At 41.9% G+C, this 22,574-nt stretch overlaps 1 protein-coding gene across 4 annotated transcripts in view; it reads right to left on the minus strand.

Moving 5' to 3' along the window:
• The window catches only part of CACNB4 (calcium voltage-gated channel auxiliary subunit beta 4), a 112,302-nt gene that overhangs the window by 20,458 nt on the left and 69,270 nt on the right, over positions 1–22,574 (minus strand). For all 4 annotated transcript variants that reach the window (XM_076343197.1, XM_076343198.1, XM_076343199.1 and 1 more), the window contains 7 exons: positions 12,373–12,492; positions 11,896–12,018; positions 7,864–7,994; positions 5,386–5,462; positions 4,991–5,010; positions 4,801–4,881; positions 2,721–2,779 (listed from right to left, as the gene is read on the minus strand). In XM_076343197.1, the coding sequence (XP_076199312.1) occupies positions 2,721–2,779; positions 4,801–4,881; positions 4,991–5,010; positions 5,386–5,462; positions 7,864–7,994; positions 11,896–12,018; positions 12,373–12,492 (611 nt within the window). The remainder of the gene's footprint in view (positions 1–2,720; positions 2,780–4,800; positions 4,882–4,990; positions 5,011–5,385; positions 5,463–7,863; positions 7,995–11,895; positions 12,019–12,372; positions 12,493–22,574) is intronic.

The raw sequence follows: 22,574 nt of genomic DNA on the forward strand, positions 1-22,574 counted from the left end.
GTCAGGCTCGGTCTATGCAACAGTGATTAAACACAATGTATTTAGAAAACGATGCCGTTAGCGCCTCTGCAGCAGCCATTCCCTGAATGCCTTGAGCCAGCCAAGCTTTAGCAGATTCCTTTCAGCAGGTCTGCACAACACAGCCCTCGAGCCTTTCCTTTAGTTCACTGGCCAGAAGAGGATGTTGCAGTTACAAAAGGAGCTGACAGAAGCCAAGTGTATTAAGAGGTAAGGAAGGAGTCCCTCTAGTTCAAGTCTTACTGAAGTCTTTTGAAAAGCTCCTCCTGGGACAGTCATTTTCCCTCTTGCTAATGTGGACCTGTCACAAAATTGCAGAAGAGATGGAGAAAAAGAAAAAAAAGGGGGGAAGGAAAAGACTGCAAAGCCATAGAAGTTGGCAGGAGGGCCAAGAAGCAGCGGAGGTGCCTGAAAAGGAATTTAATTCATTTTTTTAAAGCTACTCAGAGCTAAAGTCAATTGTATCAGCTTGCTTATGGCATTTAACTTTTTCAATGCTGAAATTTCACACTTCTACCTGATCTAGTTGCCAATATTGCTAATGGCAAGAGGATTTCCAAAAAATACCTCACTCCAGGCAGAATCCCTCCCTTTTGCCCCTCTGTGCACACCAAGGGCATGGTGGGGGAAAAGACAGAAGAGCAAGGCAAGGAGCAGTCCTGCCTCCCATCGGATTAAGCAGCCTAAATGGGTGCGTCTAAGGGTGCTTTACGTTTTCTTCTCTGTATTTAGGCACTGCTGATCTTCATGGACCAGGCCTCTGCTGAGTACATTCTCATATAGGGTATAAAAATATACCTCATAAAGGATATATTCATAGCAATCACGTCGTGGCAACTGGAGATGACTTATCACTTCCCGTTGCCATGGTTTCCTACTGAAAACAATGACTCTCAGTTACCGCCGGCATATGCAACGCTGACAGACATATGCCAACAGCTGGAAGGGAACATACGCTGCGGTTCTGTACCTACACCTAACGCAAACGGGCACCGGAGCTCAGGCAGTGAGCTGCAGTGGAACCAGAGCAGTCACACTGCTCAGGAGTGGGGAGAGGAGGTACCGACAGGACGTACGAACAGCTCAGAAAAATGACAAATTTAACTGCAGGTTGCCACGTACAGTGCTTCATCTGTCAGGTTTTAAATCAACCACGACGTTTGTAGAATCTGCTAAAATCACTTCAGCTGGGCAATTAAAAATAGGGGAGAAGATGAGATATTTTGCACAGAAGTTGATCATTAAGTTTGTCTAAGCTGTTTATGGGTTAGTTCAGCACTGCCATCTCCTCGCTGCACCCCAAAAGGTACCTTGACCATAAATCCTGCTCCACCTCTTCTAAACAACAGACACTATTATTTTCACTGCCCTAGTGCCAATGTTTTAGGTATTTTCAAACCTGACTTACTGCTATATACTAGCTAGCATGGTATAAGCTCCTTCTCACAGTTAGAATATACTGAACAACCTAGGATGAAGGAAGGGCGGAACATCCCAAAAATGTAGCAGACACTTACGACTACTGACGAGCTCCAGTGGAAAGGAAGAGATGCCATGGACCAAGCCTATGTTCCTAGCAAAGAAATCCAAATTATCCTTCTCACAGCTCATCAGGAAATATTCTCTGTGTTCCAGCTGAACAAGATGAACCTTCCTTACAATTTTTTAAGTTCTGACACACTTTTTTCTATATTTTAGTTCTCAGCATTTCCTTCTTCAAACTGCCTTTTTAAGGATTTTTGACTACCGAGAATATTTAAGAGTTGATTTTTCTTAGGTGTTGATCCGAAGCACCGTTACTGCACTCTGTTGAAATCTGCCGTTTCTGATACTTATTTCAGGGCTAGGGTGTGATTAGTTTTATTTAAAGAACATCTTGCTTTAAAGGAGCCTGGAACTTCACAAAAGGTGCTGGAATGAACCTAGCCCAAATAGAGCAATTTCAAAATAAAACCAAGAGGCACTTATTATTTGTTGTCTGCACACTTCAGTGGCTGGCTGAGCTGCTCCAGCAGTACGCGTTATTGTATCCAGTGTTAAGAAATTTTCATATCCCCAAATGACTGTGAATAAAACTGTACTTTTATGTGCAGTCATGCTTTCTCAACTGTTCCGTGACATGAAAGGAACTGGACAGCTCTTTGACAAAAAAAAAAGCAATCCACTCAGTTCAATTTACCCAACATGCAGTCAAGCTCAGGCTGCAGAGCAGTGGCTTGGGAGCTCCGGAGGAAAGAGGGCCAGCAGCAAGCCAGAGTTGGGCTCTGCCGAAAGGGCTGTTCACTGGGTGGCACCGTTCCCTTCCCGGCTGAACAAGGGGCACAGCCTGCTTCCCAGGGCAACATTAAAAACCTGAGCCTGGTAATGCCATCTTTAAAGATATTTTGGCACTTTCCATGTGCCCCAGTCACCCTTCATCTAGATTTCTTCTGTAACTTCAGGCTGGTAAGATACTAAGGCAGAATTATTCTGTTAAACCTAAAAACTCCTACCACAGACATGGCAGATATGAAGATACATGCACTTCTAGTAATACGTTAGCTGTGTGCTACCCCACAGCTGGCTGCATTTTAGTGTTGATACAAAGCCAGTAAATCAGTTTTGAACATGCACCAACCTCCTTGCATTAAAAAATAAACAAATCACTAAAATGCTAGTAACACATGGGGGAAAAAAAGCATGAAAAGGACAGTATTTCTCACCTCCCATCAAACCTGTGCTTCAGGAAGTCAAAGAGAGCTTTCTGCATCATGTCTGTCACCTTTGCAGAGGTGAGGAAGATTGAACAGGGAGGATTGACAGGGAGAAAAAGAAGTCAAAAGTAAGAAAAGAGGTGAGTAGAAGGTAAGGATACTGGCAACAATCAATACCTTTTATAGGTAGCAATCATTTAATTTTCATGCTCTTGGCAGCACACTTTGTAATAAATACTTGCAAGTTTTCTGACTCATTCTCCAAAATGCGGAACGGAGGATGTGAGAGCTGTCACTGTTTCTGCTCTTGTCTTGACTTGCGCTGAAGCATGAGAGCGCACCTCAGCACCTTCCATAGCAATACCACTCCCAACAGGCTTCAGAATGTGTCAGAAGCGTATGGGACTATTTGGGTTGAATACATAATTTGGTTTTTTCCTACAGTAACTTTATTAGAACTGGCTTAAAACTTCAGATACAAGATCTACTTTATTGAATGAGCTCCTTGTCCTTTTCAGGACAACTCAGGCTGACACCTATTATCTGCCAGTCTAGACAGGAACTTAATCAAAGCCCCCAGGCCTCTGGCAGTTTATTTCTCCTAGTTTATCTTTCAAAATGGTTCCTTCAGAATTTAGTCAGAAAAAAAACAGTCAAAAGAATTTTCCCACATAGGTTGCAAAGTAAGATCAATGCGTTTCTGATATGTAGACCACTGTTTGCAATTGAAATTAATATTCTGTGTTACCATTTATATACCTTTATATGTTCAAGATGTCATGTTTAATATTATTTTCTCAAACAAAGGCAGGACAGCATATTTGTAGAGGTATGTATTAACAAACAGCCTCTCTCCCCTCCAAACTTGGAAGTCCCTAGGCAAATTAATCTGTGGTGCAGCACCACGGAAGTCAATGGATGACTGTCAAGAAACATCACCATAAAATTAAAAGGCAGAGAGTAAAACATTAAGTACCTGCTTTGCTAAACTACACTTTCAATCATTCTTACAAAAAAAACAATGCAAGAACACTGCATTATGCTAATAATGGTACCATGTTGTAATCTTCCAAAAAGAACCACTCCAATATGTTTAATAATACCCTATAAAGTACTAACAACATTAATTAAGCTAAAGGAAGTGTATCTGGTTTTATGTTCATGTTCATTTAGTTCCTAATTCAGCAAAACACTTAACAGATGGTTAAGTTCACTAAAATGCCCTGCTAAAAGCCCATGCTCGTTTAGCACGTGTTAAATGCTCATTTGAATCTGCAGCAGCCTTGAAAAATGGGTGTCCTGTTCTGCATGTTATCATACCTACTTCCATGTTGAACAGAGGCAAATAATTTAGAAGGGTTAAAGGTTTCTTTACATATATATTTCAATATACTAATAGTCTTAAAACAAATAAATGTCAAGAAAACATGCTGAAATAATAATCATTAGTTCCCATATTCAGTTGCAGGTGCTGGAGAACAAAACTGAATACGCCGCAGTAGTCCAGCTACTTCATTCGCCAAGACTGAGTTTCATGGCAAGATGTAAAGTTTTTATAAGTGAAAAAAGCAGAACAACGGGGAATCTTCTTCAAAATTTTTGCTAATTAAGTTCAAAGCATGTACTAGTTTGACTAAAATTTTACATGTATACAGAAGTCTAGCTAGTTTGACTGCTAGTTGACTGCTCCAACTTTTTCTTGTAGCAGACAAATTCTCTTTTTCTTATGTGATTTAATCAAGAATGACTGTACTGAAATTAATGGATGCGCGCTGTGTTTAAAGCAGTAAAACTGCAAAGAGAGCACCAGTGTACTTATGTTACCTACCCTTCAGCTGAGACATCACAAGCAACAGGCACTGTTGCAAGGTAGAAAAAAATTCAGCTGGTACCTCACCCAAACGGCGCAAAGTGTTAACTACGCTCTTAGTTCTTATATAGCGTTTTTGACAATTATTTAAGCTAAGATCACTTTAAATTATCAATTAATTAATTAATAACAGTTGCACTGGACCACACACACCGAATGTACTAAGGAAGATTATAGATAAGAAAATATTAACTAATTGCAAATACCTGGAATACATACCTCATAGCCTTTCAGTGATGGACCCACCAAGACAACAGGTCTCATTGATGGTACTACATCATATGGGGGAACATGTTCTGTCTAGAAGAAGAAAACAACCCTTCAGATCATTAACCAAAGAAGTTCCATAAGAAAATCCTGGGAATTATGTATTAGAATAAAATAAAATGAAAATGAAAGGACTACTTACCACTTTTTGTTTCTGTTTTGCTAAAAGACCAAATGAGAACTTGGTTAAAAAATACACGCTGTGTATAACAACCGTAACACTTGCAAACAAACATCCCTTTATCAATGCACTTTCGATTTCTCTCAGTGCACCTCTCTTTTGGTCAGCCCTGTTTAAATCTGCCATTCATTCCATTCTGGGGCAGCTGCCACTCTTCCCAAGATTTTTCCCCAGTCCCTTAGCAACTACCGCGTGTCTAGAAATAGCTGTCTTTCTCCACCTCCGCACGCAAGCACTTTTCTGTAAAACGTCTTAATAAGTCAGCGAAGGGGGGAAACCCGCATTTTTCATGTACGGTTTTTAAAATAGAAGTATTAGAAATAGCAGGAGTTTCCTTAAATAAAATTCTCTCTTACCTGTGGAAGTGGGTGTGGCTCGAAATGTGCCAGAAACCATTTCTCCAAGACTTGAAGAAGAATTTCCACTCGATTTCCTACGGTATCAGAAAGAGCCCCATTAACACCAAGTGCCCAGAGATGCAAACGTGTGAGGTTTCAGGCAGCAGCTATGAGAAATTGCCCCCTGAGAAATCACACAGTAAAGGAGAGTCTTCACCCACGTTCATGCTGCAAGAAAGCTTCCTCTGAAGTGAGAGGTGAAGAGTACCAGGCAGGGACATGGGGAAACCAAAGCATCTGTAATGAAGTAGACCCCCATGTCTGGAGAGCTGTGTACAGGCTACGAGGGGAAAGCAGGTTCCACTACAGACTGAGCAAAGCTTTTCTGTGATCTACCTGTAGGCTGGGAAACACAGCAGCTCTAGTCATAGACATCTGCTAAACTCAGCGCATAGCCCAGCTCTGCACAAGATCCCCCCACCCAGCGCTCCTCTGTCTTGCTGGGTCTCTGTACCAGCATACATAACTAGCCAGACACATCTCTTGGGAGGTTTGGGGTCTTAACTGGCAGTTTAAATAGCTTTTGTTGTGTAGCAACAGTGGTTTAAGTAGCTCCTTCTTCCATTCGCTGTACCTCCCTGCTTCCAGCCATGCAGTTCTGCCCCTGTGCCCTGCCCTCCTCTCCCCGTGTGATGCAGCATCACACCGCAGCAGACTGGAACTGGAAACTGGTTTGGGGAGGGGAAAGATGTTCAGGTGAGTCAGCTCTCTAATTCAGCTCATTGCACAACCAGCTGAGGAGGAGATGGGAGGAGGGAAGGAGAGCTCAGGGCAGAAAGAAGAGGACTGTTTAAGCTACCAATTACTGCAGGTGACGTAGTCCTGTGGTACAATCCACATCTTTAGCACAGTATTTAGTATTTTTCATTACATACAGACTGACCAGCAAGAGGACAGGAGTCCCAGTCAGTATTCTGTCCTTGCTTTCTTGCCGTATGCTCTCCAGAGCAGGGATTATTTACTCCCAGACTTCGTAAATCCTTTGCAAACATATACTAGACTCTAGAAAGCCTCTTTAACAGATGACTTTTCACTGCCTTACTCAGACAAAACGAGAACTCTTCTTCATCACATAGAGCCTTAGTATCACAGTTAGTCACAGTTTTTAAAGGAATCTTAAGGAACAGATACTATATAACTATATCTAACAAAGGTGCTCAAAAATAAACTGTTTTATCATTATACATTACTTCTAATTTTATCATACAAATCCAAGAGTGTTAGTGCAGACTACTTAGAATCTTAATAGATATCCTTTACAATATTTCCCCTGTCTCTTTCATACTTGATTTTATTCCTAATATTCTCCATAGGTGAGATTAGAGAAAATCTTTGCAAGAATTGATGATTCGGTGGAGTCATGCCCATTCACACAAGCAGAGAATTTTCCTAATATGCTGTATCTGAAACAGTATCCTAAATACTCTGTTAGTGTCATCTCTCTGAATTAGATAATCTTCTTTCTGTACATTGAGATATACTGGCTTCCTCTGAAGCTATTTAAAAAATTATAAAAGCAATTTGGAAAAAGCACAGTTAATGCTGTTCAATCATTCTAAAAACATTTCCCCAGATGGCTTATACTTGAAATGATTCCTGACCTTGATTAAGTATATTAGTATGCCAATTCCCTGACAGTACTATACAGGCTAAATTATGCTCCTCTTACTGCTATATATTAGGTCCAGATTCAATTGGCTTATGTCTCTTTACTCTGCAGTACTAAAGGTTTTGTTGTCCTTGTTATCTGTGTGAACATTTAAATTTCGTTTTCAATTAGTGGGATAATACGCTAGTAGTAATTAAAAAAAAAAAAAGAGAAAAGTATTTTGTGTATTCAGCCAATAGAAGAGTGACTTCAGTGTCTGAACTGAGACTATGAGTAATCAGTTTTACTTCCTAGACCTGTGACCAAGTTTATATTTTTCCAGGGACTTGCAATCTCCAGCTCCAGCAGCGTGGAGACACAGAATGGTCAGGCTGAAAGACAAAGAATAAAGGAAGTCAAACGACAAAGCTCATCTTGTAAAGTTTGAAAAGTCTGGTTTTGGCCAAAATGGAGAGAAAGAAAGAGAAGAAAGAAAAAACCCACAACCTTAAGAACATAACAGTTGGGAAAAAAATCTGGCAGCCTTTGAGCACCAAGTTGACTTAAACCCATGGGGACATAAAACTCTCTAGCCCTTCAAAAATTTCTGTCATTACCACTCATACTGTATTACTGATCTTTCCTAAAGTCAATACACATTTTTTTCTTGTTTTTCATCGTCAATACCTAGCATGTCTATTCTCTGCAAATACGTATTTTCATCTGGAATCCCAAATCAAACACTCCTCCAAATGCACTGCAATAAAAAAGAATCAAGTGACCTTTGAAAATATTGTCTGGTGTCAGAAATTATTTTAAATTATTTTAAAAGGTTACAGCATTCTTACCCTCCATGGAAACGTCCTCTCTTCTGCTCCTGTTGAATGCGGATATTCTCCAGTCTAAGCGGGCTTGGAATAAAGCCAATCTCGCAGCCCTCCTTAACCAGCCTTCCTATCCACCAGTCATTATTATATTTCTGGAACACAGAAAGGTTACTGGCTTCAGTACAAAATGTTCCATGTCCGAAACTCCCTTATACTGTTATCCACAATCCTTAACTCCATACTGGTCAACGAAACCAGACTCACGCTGACATCTCAATGCTGGACAATCCGTGTGAATTTAAGTGAAGTTAAAAAGTGCTAGGCAGTATTTGGAAGGTTGGTGTCTTCTCTGCAGCTGGACAGTGGAAAGCGGTGTTATCTGTGGCAGTACTGGCTTATCTCTTAACTGCCCCAATGCATCCTGCTGTGACTTTTCCTCTGATGTCACCAACTAAGGTGCCGAGTGTGACAGTGATTTAATGAGACGAACCAATTTTTGGTGAACCAAGGCCACCAAACTACCTCACAGCGGCCATATAAAGCAGTCAAACGTAAAAATAACACCTTCAGATCACCATCAAAACCATCGTTATTGGTTCCTTGTAAAATTTAATGGTCTACACCAAAGATCACCACCACCACCGCCGCCATTTTTCCCTCCTCCTTTCCAGGTACTTGTACGGATGTTATTAATGTGTTATTCCTTTGCAAAAACCTTGTGTGGTGGAAAAGATCTACAAACACCATTCTAGAAACCAAAATAAAGAAAGACCAACCTATCCAAAACAACATAGAAAACTTATCAGCTCCAGCAGTGAACCAAACCCGTATCTGGTTAATGCTGTGGTAGAGCTCTAACACCTCTCTACAAATGAGGCTTTTATAGTGCCGCTGCCTAGAAGTAGCTAAACTCTTTGTTGGCATACACTTTTAAATTTATGACAGTTGAAGAAAAATTCACCTTTAGGAAGAAACTTTAATATATACCTGAAAATATAAAATTTAAATTTATCATTAACCTTTAGTAACATACGTTCTTCTGCATTATTGGAAGTCTGGCCTAACTTTAATGATGGAAAGATTAAAAGCAATATCATAGTGGATATCGTAGGGGAAAAGGGTTTGTTGTAGCTGGCTGCCAGCAGAGCTTTTGAAGAAAAATATCTGAAAACCTTATACTCTGCTATGCTTCATTAGGCACCTCAGTGTTCAAAAGAAACATTACTTTTCACAACAGACTTTCAAGTCATTAAGACCAACACAAATGTACCAATCTTGTTTGCATGCCTTGAGGAAAAAGTTTTCACAGAAATCTCGTCTTAAAAATGATCAGTTCTCTTGGTTCCATATTCTCAAGCACTTAAGTTCTTGCAGAAACACATAAATACCATGTCCTAGTTGTCAAAGGTACAACAGTGCCTAACTAAAGTCTCTGAAACATACAGAGCCTCAACATCTTTGAACAACAAATTAGCCTTTTTATTAACCCATACATACACACAAATATTAACATACACAACCAAGGGAAATGCAGTCCTTATACCCTCATCTTGAAAACCTGTCCTCTTTATATAGCTGTTATTTATGCAAGAGATTCCATTATTTTATCATTTCAACTTTTTAAGTATCTATTCTTCATCCTGTTATGACCCTGATTCATACAATATCAGTAAGCAAAGCTTACTTTTAAATATGTTGCTTCTGCTTAAGTCGAAAGAACTATTTACATTCTTTAAAATAGACAAATACTTCAGGATCTAGCATTCTGCTGTTGTAAATCAGTGAAATCAATCAATGGATTTAAACCACTGTAAAACCTGAGTCCATAAGCATAACCCATTCTATTTTGGTTCTAAATGTACGGCTCGAACACGGGAATCTTTCTTCCATTAGCAGGTCATGGACCTCTGAGTGATGCCTCTAGACATGAAATCAGAATCAACATTATGCTGAGAATATCTGAACAATACAAATGATAACGATGCAGCAAGGAACGCAGGGCTATTTGCACTAGGTCATTACCTCCCATATGTTATTCTTTGCATTCAGTATGTGGGAGGACAACAGTTCATTCCTATTGGTTGCCATGCCCATGATTTCTTCTGCATTGTCAGGAATTGTTGCCGCTTCACGTATAGTCTTGTAGGAGACAGATGAGACATACAGGACACATTCTCAATATAGCAACTCATCAGTTACTGCTGATGTTTCATCCTGTCAGCAGGCTGACCTTACTGCTTACCTAGTTTAGCATTATTCTAAAATCTGGAACCATGCTTGTTCTAGTCCAAGCAAGCCTGCCAGATCATTGAAAAACAAATTCTGCAAAGCCTTTTTCCATGCAGCTACAGACTCCAGCGTGGGGAACCATTCCTGAAATCCTACGGAGTTACAGCCACAGCTTCAGCCAAGCTGAAAGTTTCAGTGCTAACAAAGAAACTATGCTAAACCCTTAGCAGAGCTGAGAAATACCAGTAAGCCAGATAGCTTACGGTTTAGTGGCAATGCAATCCTGGTCATTTAGATCTTGGAAGAAAACTCACAGAATGCCAACACATGGACTTGGGACACTTCTCTGGAAAAACGTACTGGGCAGCACAATAGGAGCTTAGCACATTAAATTCAATTGCTGGCCTGACAATAAAGTCAGCCACATCCTGGGAAAACCAAGATCAAATACTTGTTTTAATGGTGATGCACTGAGGTACCCGAATGGTTCCACAGGACAGTGTACACTAGAAAGACAGTATGCCAGGTAGGGTACATTTCAGCTGTGGATGGGAAAATGTCGGGGAAGGTAGCTGAGAAAGTGATCTGAGTGCTCTAATAGATGTAGCTGCCTGCATTCAACTTTGAGTGCTAGCAAAGGACCTTTTCCTGATGGGAAGCAGGGTTAGAAGGTGGCGTACATCAAGTGAGTTCAGGTGTGGTGCTAGACAGAACAGAACACATTCTTGGGGAACAAAGAGGAGGGACAACCAATTCTGCATGCAGATAGGCAGATTCAGATTCAGCGCTCCCCTTCCTCAGTAGGGATTTAAGCACTGTTCCACACAAATATTAAAAAAATAGAAACACACGAAAGAAACAAATAAAAAAATCCCCATCAAACTTCCATCTGTTTGCAGCAAATGGAGAAAATGGAACAAGGGAATCAACTGCCTCTCCTGTGTCCTTCTCACAGAGAAAGAACAGCAAAACCCCCTGTTCTACCATCAATCTCTGCCTCTAGAGGTGCAGAAGCAGGTGTTTTCCTCCTAGATGTGCTCAGTCTATGGGAGATCAGTGCTCTGGAGCAATGACGGACATGTGTCCAAAGAGAGAGACAAATGAGTACTGAACACCCTAAAATAAATCCAGAATGCAGAGATGAAAAAATGTTTTTGCAGACTGCAAGCCTATGTACAAATCCACAAAACAACAGGGGTTTATGCAAATTTGGAGGGCTCACTTCAGATAAAGAATTGCAGAAAATATGCTCAACATGCAATAAAACGTATTTTTCTCTACCAATGCCATATTCAGGGCCCATTTATTCCCATTCCTTCTTCCTTATTTTTGTATCTGTCCTCTTCAATATTTTCTTTTCTTATCATATTATTCTAAGTCTTATTTCCTCCCTTACAAGCCTATCTGGTGCTTTATGAAGACCTGGTGTAACTTGGTGCTACTTCACTTTTTGATCAATAGATCACTTAATCTCTGCTCCATCACAAACTTCGTCTGATGAAAAGAATCTGAATCTACCGTGTTGAAGGGTATTTAAAATATAGCAAGATGTTATTTCCTTCCTGTGACATGAAAATCCAACAAGTTGGTAACATCAAGCATTAAAAATGTGCAAGATAACCACCCCAGGGTGCCAGAACTCTAAAAAAGCTGAAGTATCACTACATCATCACCAATCAGGCGATGTGCTGTGCTCTCCTGCCTCCACTCAGCTCTTGGCTCTCTTTTTAATCTGGTATGGCTCAGCCTGACTGCTCAAATCGCGATCCTTGGCATGTAAAAAGATTCCCTTTCATATTCCCTTTTACTACTTCTTGGTTTTACCTCTTTAATGTGTAGGAAGTCCTTGGCATCAAAAGAGATGGCAGTGCTTGGGACAGGAACATCTTCATCCAGAGCTCCACAGTAACTCACATTAGTCTTAACAGCAAACGCTACTGGTTTGGACTACAAATAGAAACACACATCACAAACAGTGGAAAGTTTTCTGAATCAAGAATTCATTTGTTGTATCAAATTACTGAAAACCTAGCAGAGAACATTTGCCAAATACATCAAAATTCAGAGCTAATAATTTCACACAAGCCAGCAGAGTTCAGGTCACTAGAAAAGATCCCCATTTATATGAGAATATTTACACTATATTCCCCCAAACGTCTTGTCTGCAGGTAATTTGACTCAATTGCCAAACTATTTCAAAAGATTGCATCATCGTTATAAAACAAACAGTGTGAATTTTAACACTAGGCAAAAGATAAATGCCACATAACTTAGTTATTATTAAAGTTGAAAAGAACACACCTTCGCCCTTTCAAGTTGTATAGCTGCTTGTTGTTCTCTTTCTTGGCGGATTGCTTCCCTATCTTCTTCCAAAGAGACATCAGAGTCTGAGGGTCTGCTTGTGTACGAATCTGCTGAGCCCTGAAATTAAATTCATGTCACTAAGAAAACATATGTAAGAAAGAGAAACCCCCTCCCCAGTCAGCTTCATAAAATACTTTTAAAATATTTGTTTCTTAATTTCTTTGAGTGGGCTTTACATATTGTTGCTAGCACAAAAAATCTGTAGAACTTAGCAGAGAAATAATCTGGCTTTACTGATCAGGTGCACTAAGCCAAAGACAAAAATCCCAAGAAAAACCTCTCTCTCCACTTTTACAGAATCTCTTTACTTTCTTACTGACACAGTGAAATACAGCTCAGCTGTGGGCACTGTCCAGAAATCTTCATAATATTTAAACCCTGTTTGACAACCTTAGATTCGAGATTGTCACGGGCTAGGTCACATAAAATATAATTAAGGTATTATAAAGCTTGGTTAGAATCACCCCTCCCTGTAAATACAGTACCATTGTGTAAGTACTTTCATCCCTGCCATGGGTGCGACTCACACAAAGCTTTATTCTGTGCTTCAAGCGGGAAAACAAAGCGGCAAAAGTCACATTATTAAAAGCTCCTCAACAGGGCAACACAAAAGCTATACAATGATAGGAAACGAAAACAGCACATACAAGCAGAAGCAGAATGCAACAGACTATACAGGAGGAAATTAGGTACTGCCAGAGTTAGATTTTTTTTGTCTGGGACATTAGTCAGGATGCCTGGCAACATTGAAGTGTGCAAGTGGCTCCTCTCTTCTTTTTATAAAGCAACCTGACTCCAGCATCCTACACAGCTGATCTTTATGTTTGCGTGGAGCCAACTGAAAGACAGGGGTTTAATCTTGCAAAACAGGTAAGGTAAAGTAAAGGGAATGTTTACTCATGATGAATCTGACATACCAATCCCCCCCTCTCCAAAACCTCAAACACTCGACTCACTGTAGGTCCCTTCCAACTGAAATAGTCTATTCTACTCTATTTTATTCTAATGACCCAGAAGCCTAGCAAGACTAGGACTTGAACCTAGACTTCAAGGAGCACCACTGATGGAGGTGTGTACGACTGGGCATTCACACAAAAGGGGAAGTAAATTTTCACTATAGGAGGAAACTCCTACAAAGATCTCAAAATCCTAAAGTCTAGGTCTAACTTTCCACTCAAGGTAAATGTTGAACAGGAAATATATGTCCCTTATTGAGCCATTTCCCAAGCAAATGGAATTTTGACTAATAAATTAATATGTCTGTCTGGTGAATTATGGCCTTTGCTTAAGCCAGAGTCCGGCCTTGCAGAATCCTGTTCTGTTCAATACAGCATTTGACTAACTTGTGCTTGGGTCGTTAGTCTGCTCCCAGCACAGGAGAGGTCTGCATTTCACCCTCCCCAGCCCGACGCTCTGCACTGGCTGCAGGTGACGTGCAGCAATCACACACTCCCCAGGTTCTGTATCACAGCACGCAGCTGTGCTGGTAATGGCTGCTACAAAAGTCAGTATATAAAGTTTAGCGTAAAGAGCTGCACATAGTTTGCATTGTAGTCTAACTTTTTAACCTACATATTTTGCATGTCTTAGGAAAAATAACTACAAAAAACCCCACTACCATAAAAAAAGAGAACTTCAAAAGGATCAGGATAACGCACAGCTGCAGAAGGATCCGGCCCCAGTACTGTACTCAGTAGGAGGAATATACAGCAACGTATGACCACTGCTAAGGGACACTGTTTCTGTTTTTAAATAAGGGAAAGGAGTAATGTGTTGGACTACATATGCTGTATTGTATTATATAACCAGTGTAACAAATAATTTCTAAGTCATCACATTTCTAGCAAGAAATTGAAGACATATCTATCTGTATATTTATATCTCTATAGAGCTCCAGAATCTGTAACTCTATACATGTTCCAAAAGAGCCACTCTACAGCATTATATCTTTCAATTTTTTTTCCTTAAATTGATTTATATCCTGCAGCACAGGGACACATATTCTACGTAATCTACCATAGAAGTCAATGTTCTTACTCTCCATATAAACTAACATATCCTTAAATATTGATGTGAATACATGTCCATTAGAAGACTTCTGGCAATGAACCACTGATGAGCATATGCTCTCTTCTTGTTACATACTCATAACTTGGCCATAAGCATGGTACTGTCACTAGGGAGGGCAGATTTCCTCTATGTCAAGAACAGGATTCGCCTAACGTGAGCTAACACACAACTATGATCTTAACAGACCAGAAAAATTCCTTCCCGGGACAGCCGGCCACTCTGCACCCTACGCACCAAGGTGAGCTGGAAAGGGCAGCGTGCCTCTCAGCAACAGGGTGTCTGCAGAGACACACGCGTTTGGGGTCCTGAGCTGGAACAAGTCTAACATCAACAGGCTGAAAAATAGCATTAGCTGCTGGCAGCAGCACAAGCTTTTCTTAGCTCGGAAGCTAGACATGCTGCTCTTCCTTCTGCTTCCTTTGGGATGTAGCAGAGACCAGGGAACTCACCAGCCACAGCACTTGGCTAGGTGTGCACCAAAGACACCTCTCGGGCTGCTCAGTGGCTGCCAGTTATCCCTCTCTGCCCATCTTGAGGGCAAGATTAAAACTTCAGCTACCGAATGCATCACCAACAGAGGCATAAAAGCATTTCTTCCCTGATCAAAAGTGAGAGTGCAAAGCATGCCAACTCATCACACCTAGGCGAAATGGGTAGCAGGACACCCCCCTGCATAACCTACTGTTCCAACCTACATCTCTGTTCAGCAACTGAAGGGGAAGTCTATCAGTGGGAGACTGGATTTATATGGTCAAATATTCTAGCCCTAAAATTATTGCCTGTCCTCCATACCTGAGCCCGCATCGTTCAAAGCAATGACAAAAAAGAAAAAAAAGAAAAGAAGAAAAAAAAATACGAGTTGCAAAGACAGACCAACTTTGTGGTAGAGAAGAACAGCTTATCATTTATTGTCCACTAAACACTCTGAAGATACAAAATGCTTTATAGCTGCTGATCATCACATTTTTTACTTACAGACAACAAAGCTTCAATAGCAGCAGAAAGGAAGAAGGAAAAGTAATCACACTGTCCAAGTAATAAATCAAAAGGCATAATGATAAATACAAATAATATACTGCAGTAGGAATGGGCTTCTTTCCAAGATTTTAGTTCTACCTGGCGTAAGACACCGCAACAGGAATGCATCACATCCTGGCATGCCTGAAGCCTGAGACAAAGCCACTACTGCTGTCATCGAGAGTAGCAGACACTGTTCCTCACCCATGTGCTCTCTGACCATGTCATTTCCCCCTTAATTTTCTATGTACTGAAAGGTGTATGAGAACAAGGCACAGAACACATCACCGACAGGACAGATACCAGCATCACGCACGTAGGTGGATTGCAGAAATTATCTGTATGGAGAAATGGTGAACAAAAAGTGCACAGGCTCACGTCTATATATTTATTCAAGTCCTCTGGATATGATCCAGTGTAGCTCTGTAAGGGAATTTAATAGAAATAGATACCTATGCTGGATGTACAGTTTCCCATACTAGCTTTTAGTGGTACATGTTTGAGCACTGACCTATTTAATGCTGTCAGAACAAAGTAGTCTTAACCAAAGTAGCTGATACTGCAAGGCTACCCCAGGCTGCTCTTCAATACTAATCACTGCCTGTATGCCAAATGATACGGGTTGGTACAATCACATCCGCATGATCCCTTCTCTTGCAAGTTATGCCAAATAGCAAGTGGCTTATCTGAAAGATGCAGCCCCAGGACTGTGACTCATGTGATGCTGAACTGCAGCATCACACTGAAAACAAGGCACGATTCTGCAAATAGCAGCAAGATGGACAGAAAAAGCAGTCCAAGGTAAGTAATGAAAATTGGCATTCTGTAACGTACTGTAAGCATGGGCCAAGGAACGCGAGCGTCCACGTTCGGTCAGAGCAGAAGACCAAGCAAGATTAAGGTTTACTTTTCTCAGCTCCACCACTGCCCCACACTGAGCAAGACTACACAGTGCTACCGGGTACGCACATTTACCCTTTCAAGCCATCTCGCCGACTTCCCGGTCATAATTCATGCTTCTGTTAATACCACCCTTGATTTCTGCACTCTGCATTCACCGGCCAAGATGCATTTCTAGTTACACTGGACTCCTGGCAGCAAGCGACTTCTACTCACAAAATGGGACTCAGAACCTGAGTAAGGCTTCCGGGAACTACTGTAACACAAGCAGTCCATAAATTAAAAATAACCCTTGTTATCCTCAGAAGTCCAGCTTTTGACTATTTTTTAAAACTGTGCACAGACAAAAGCATCACTTCTTGTATTTAATTTTCAGTTGTTTGAAATTTTTGTTTGAAGATCAGAATATTGACAGCAATATTGTGCAATATTGACAGAATATCATGCAACAAGCTAACACGAATACTCATGCCTGTACAACACCAAGTGCAATGAAGTTCTGGACTGACAGCTTGTATTTGTTGAAACTGCAATAGATGTGATAATACTAAATACTATGATGCATCCATGCTCTTGTCGCAGCTGGGGAAGTATAACTGACTGCCTGACCACACAATGAAAACCAAAGTATGTTAGTAGTCTTAGGGAAGTGAGAGGAGAAAAAAGAGGAAAGAAGACATTCCCCATCTTTTCCTGTACACAAAAACGTTATCAAAAAGACCCTTTCATTTCTTCATTTTCATACTGCTTACAGTAGCAAGCTGATAATTTGGGGCATATCATGTATGTCCACAGTTTCACATTTGCACATAATATTAAAAGGACCAATTATCATGCTGTTACCCAACCTCAACCTCACGACCCCCTGGGAGACACAGGAACTTTGTGAAGTGGGAGCATATGCAATGAGTTCAAGTGCACACCATACTTGACAAGGAAACAGGCTTTGCTAGATAATTATATTATTCAAGGCAATGAAAGACTCATTTCATATTTCAGAGCCTTTTTACTTTGGGCTTCTGTGAATTCATTTTTCTTGCAATTTATTATTTATTTTCTCCCTCATTCATTTTTCTCTCTCATCAATTAGTATAATTCAGCTTTGATAAAAACATTGAGGTTTGAAGCAATCCCAAAAATGCTAGGGGAAAAAGGGCAAAGCAGAAAGAACAGTGTGTTTGTTTATTCAGCAACTACAAAATAATGGTAAATCATCAGTCCCTCTTGCTCACTGACTGGCGACTTGCTCACTTGAGACTTCTGAAAGATACATGCTGAGGTGGCTGGATGACTGGAAAAGGTAACAAAATATTCCTAGCGAACATGGTGTTTCTGTGCCCCAGCCTGTTTAGGGAGGAAAAGTTCACATGCATCCTACTCCTGCACGCTACAAACAACAGCCAGCCAGGTCCAGCCTTCCTGCTTGCTGAAGAAAAGAGCCGAAGAAAATATCAACCTTTAGCTGTTATGGTTTCAGAAGGGGAAAAAAAATAAAGACCTCAGTGGGGCTGCAAATATTTTTTTTTCCAACTGCCATAAATATACAGATCTGAATTGCTCTCTATCCAGCCATAACTTGCAATGCTCTCTCATATAGCCTGTGCAATTAAAGCATCAATCCATTAGGAGCTCCAATAAGCCAGATGACATGCAGTCTCTTTTCAAAAGATTTAGGGTGCTGCAGAGTCCATCACAACCCAGAAAGCATTTCTGAAAACATACCCTGCTCAGAGAAAAAGCTTCTGCCTTATCCATTAAGCAAGACAACAGGGCAGCATTGTCTAATTGTAGGCATCCTTCTCCTACAGAAGGACTAGCTATGGGCATTTTGAGCACAGCTCTCTTTCCAGGAATAAGCAGACATTGAGCACACATGGCAATCACTATGCTTAATAAAGCATACATGCCACTGAAGAGGAAAGCCCTAGTATCTGTGTTCATACGCACACGTTGTTTTCAGCTGAGAACATGAAAAATGTCTTTGCAATAACAGAGAGTTCCTTTTGAAAATCCACAGCACTTTAAAATGACAAAGTATCAGGAGCGGCAGCACACCTCGAGGCAGCCAATTATTTTGAATGGTTTGCTGGAGTTTGAATAATACCAGAGCTAGGGACAGCATGAAATACTTCAGGGGAAAAAAGATCACTCCTGTCCCATCCTGTCCTCACCCCTGTCTGACTCTCATCCTGTGCCTCCTCTTAGTTCCTCCCTGCAACAGGAATCCCAACTTGGTACCTTCAAGCTTCCATACAGGTTTTCGGATGCTCAAGGCAGTTTCACCTCCTGCAAGACACAGTATGCAAAGGCCCCGAAGATCCTAAAGATCCCGTCCTGATGCTGAACGCAGAGGTTACACAGCAGACCGAAGAGCTGAACCAGAGGTCACTCCAATGCTTTTAAACCAGTCAGGACCTCAACTAAAACTTTTCTAGCAGTCATCCAAGTGTGTGAGCACACATACAGCACAATAGAGGTTTAAGAGAGCAATACTGTACGAAACAAGATTGCTCATCATTGTTTAGCTGTTTTATATTGGAAAACAGACAAACATGGCCTTGTAAAGCACAATGCGACTTTCTCCTACGTGCTGTTTTTCGCACTCAGCCTGCGTCGTCACATTCCTGTCTGTGAGGTTGGGGACAGCCAGCAAAATCCCCACCGAGGGCTAGTGCACAGAAGCCCTGCTGCACAGGAGGCCTGCAACTTATGTAAAAATTAGTAAAAGAAAAATTTACATTTACAGATGGATATACAGATATGGAAACTTGTCTTATGTTGCAAATTGTTCCACGTTGATTCTGTGCATTATGTTGACACTGTATGGCAGAATCAGAACAGCACAGGTTGGGAGGAACTGCAGACTCCCTACATACCCTGGAGGAGAGGGACAATACAGTGGATCTGGCTTTCTGCGGTGGTTTTGTTGCTGTTTTTTCTTTTTAACTAACTGTATTGAGTTTGCGTGGCAAGGCTGTGGTAGCGGGGGAGGTACAGGGGTGGCTTCTGTGAGAAGCTGCTAGAAGCTTCCCCCATGTCCGACAGAGCCCATGCCAGCCGGTTCCAAGATGGACCCGCCGCTGGCCAAGGCCGAGCCCATCAGCGACGGTGGTAGTACCTCTGGGATAACGTATTTAAGAAGGGGAAAAAGTTGTCGTGCAACAGCAACTGCAGCTGAAGAGAGGGGTGAGAGTATGTGAGAGAAACAACTCTGCAGACACCAAGGTCAGTGAAGAAGGAGGGGGAGGAGGTGCTCCAGGCGCCGGAGCAGACATTCCCCTGCAGCCCGTGGTGAAGACCATGGTGAGGCAGGCTGTCCCCCTGCAGCCCACGGAGGTCCACAGTGGAGCAGATATCCACCTGCAGCCCGTGGAGGACCCCACGCCGGAGCAGGCAGATGCCTGAAGGAGGCTGTGACCCCGTGGGAAGCCGGTGCTGGAGCAGGCTCCTGGCAGGACGTGTGGACCCGTGGAGAGAGGAGCCCACGCTGGAGCAGGTTTGCTGGCAGGAGTTGTGACACCATGGGGGACCCACGCTGGAGCAGTCTGTTCCTGAAGGACTGCACCCTGTGGAAGGGACCCACGCTGGAGCAGTTCGTGAAGAACTGCAGTCCATGGGAAGGACCCATGTTGGAGAAGTTGGTGGAGGACTGTCTCCCGTGGGAGGGACCCTGCGCTGGAGCAGGGGAAGAGTGTGAGGAGGAAGCAGCAGCAGAGACAACGTGTGATGAACCGACCGCAACCCCCATTCCCCGTCCCGCTGTGCTGCTCGGGGGGAGGAGGTAGAGAAAATCGGGAGTGAAGTTGAGCCCGGGAAGAAGGGAGGGGTGGGGGGGAAGGTGTTTTAAGATTTGGTTTTATTTCTCATTACCCTACTCTGATTTGATTGGAAATAAATTAAATTCATTTTCCCCAAGTCGAGTCTGTTTTGCCTGATGGTAATTGCTGAGTGATCTCCCTGTCCTTATCTCGACCCATAAGCCTCTCGTCATATTTTTTTCTCCAGCTGAGGAGGGGAGTGATAGAGCGGCACTGGTGGGCACCTGGCATCCAGCTAGGGTCAACCCACCACACTAACCACGTTACCAAGAATCAAAGCATCAAAAGGAGACTTCTGAGTGCAATCTTGATGTGTCCTTTAATATCCAGCTCGTTCAAATGTCCTTATAGAAAGCTGGACATTTTAATTTACGGATCTCTCCCCTACACCTGCGATTCCAACAAAAGCAGGGAAGTACCACATTTAGGACTGGAGCTGTTGTTACAGCACTGCCAGGAAACGCTAAACTTGCATGCAGAGAAGCTGAAATTTCATTTCTCGGCTAAGACATGGAATCATGGAGAATTGTAGTAGTAGTGGCTACTACTAGTCCCTTTGGCTGGATTAAATACCTATAAATACATATATCATGGGGCTTGAATGTTGTAGGATCTTTGCTTTGCAAGAATCAGAAAGCATTTCTTCCCATTGAATAGAGCCATTCATGATTAATTGGGCACTTTAGCACTTGTAGTTCCTCCAGCTGCCGAAACCTCTGATCAGAGACCTGCACATGAAATATGGTGCTCCTGGAAGGGACTGGCAGGGTGCTAGGATGCCACACGGTTATCACTCACAGCTAGGCTGCTACCAGACACTTTGTTAACTTCCCAAGAAATTCAGTCTTAGGCTGAAACACAGAAAACAGCAAAGTAACCCTTGCTCTGAAGCCAAACCATATTCCAAACCATACCAGGCACGATTACTCAGTTTAACTGAGGAGCAAAAGAGGGCAGAGTTCATTCGAAACCAGTACCGTTTTCGCTCTAGCTGCATTCAGTATATCTCATGATAACAAGTTATCTGCGCAAGTACTGTAACCAACAGTATTTTGTACAAAAGCAGGCAGGAAGCATTCTTCCTGCCACATAGGTGAAATCCCAAGATTTCATCCTCCCAAAGCAGAACAGAAAGCTCAAAACCCCCAGTGTAATCCACTCTGTGCTGAGCCCTGGCCAGAAGAGGAGGCCAAAGCTCAGCTTGGAGCAACACCTTGTGCTCCTTGTGCAAAGCCAGGAGCGACTGTCCCTGCCTGTCCACAGTCCCCTCTTACCCGCAGCACCAAACTACGCAGGGCACAGATGAAGCCTGTCTTTGGCAACCACGTCTCGTCTGTAAGAGTAATGTTTTCCGTACGACAAAAATTGCTGGCTATTTTCCAGGATATGTATTTAGAGAGAATTATTTATTCAAGTTAGATTGTGATACAGGTCTTTAAAACTACTTATATACAATACTTCTGAGCTTGGCAGGTATGTGCATGGAAATGAGAGAAGGCTTTTTTACTACCAGAACAGCATATGCAGGTCAAAGGCCAATATAACTCCGTCAGAGAGGTGGCTCTATTTACCATATATTGCAAGGTTTAAGCAACTCAAGATTTGTTTACTGTTATTACTATTATTAGATTGTTTTGCTTCATCACTTTGTCACTTCTTTTCCACTGCAGTCACTGCTCTATTCATTCATTCACTTAAAAAGAATAATAAAACCCCATGTAATCATTTATGCTCCCATCTTCAATAATGAGCAACAACAGCCTGCTTAGACTTCAGTGTGATTTGGGACATCAGCACTGCTCAGAAACAAAAGATATATCCTAAAGCCTGTTTAACTCTAGAACATAGCTCTGTTCCTAGTTGGGGCTGAGGTGTCTTCCAACAGTGGAAGTAGCCAAAAACCTAAGTAGCTACCCGGAGAAGGAAGACTGATTTCATTAGCAGGAACGTTACATTAGGCCATCCTTTACCTCCCTTTCACACAAGATTTATTCGTCAAGAACTAGAGCCTCAACTTGAAAAAAGACTGAGTGTCCTCAGCCCTCTGCAACTTTCAGCGAGAATTGAGGTCGGTGCGCATCGCGCATGAGGCTATGTACCTCCTTCACAAGTTCCCAGAAACTTGACAAAGTTCTTGACAAAGCAAAAGGAGAACAAATAGGCACAGTGATGGCTGCAGGGCCATATGCTGCCATATGCCACATGCGTTCAAGGAATGATGCTTTTTTTTTTTTTTTTTTACATCAGAAGACCTATTCCTTGCAGATGCAGTTCACTCCAAGACCCAACGTAAACCATCTCACTGGTCCATGTGCATCATGCAGTCCCTCTGCA

The sequence above is a fragment of the Aptenodytes patagonicus genome, chromosome 6, assembly GCF_965638725.1.
Source record: "Aptenodytes patagonicus chromosome 6, bAptPat1.pri.cur, whole genome shotgun sequence".
Taxonomy (NCBI): Eukaryota; Metazoa; Chordata; class Aves; order Sphenisciformes; family Spheniscidae; genus Aptenodytes; species Aptenodytes patagonicus.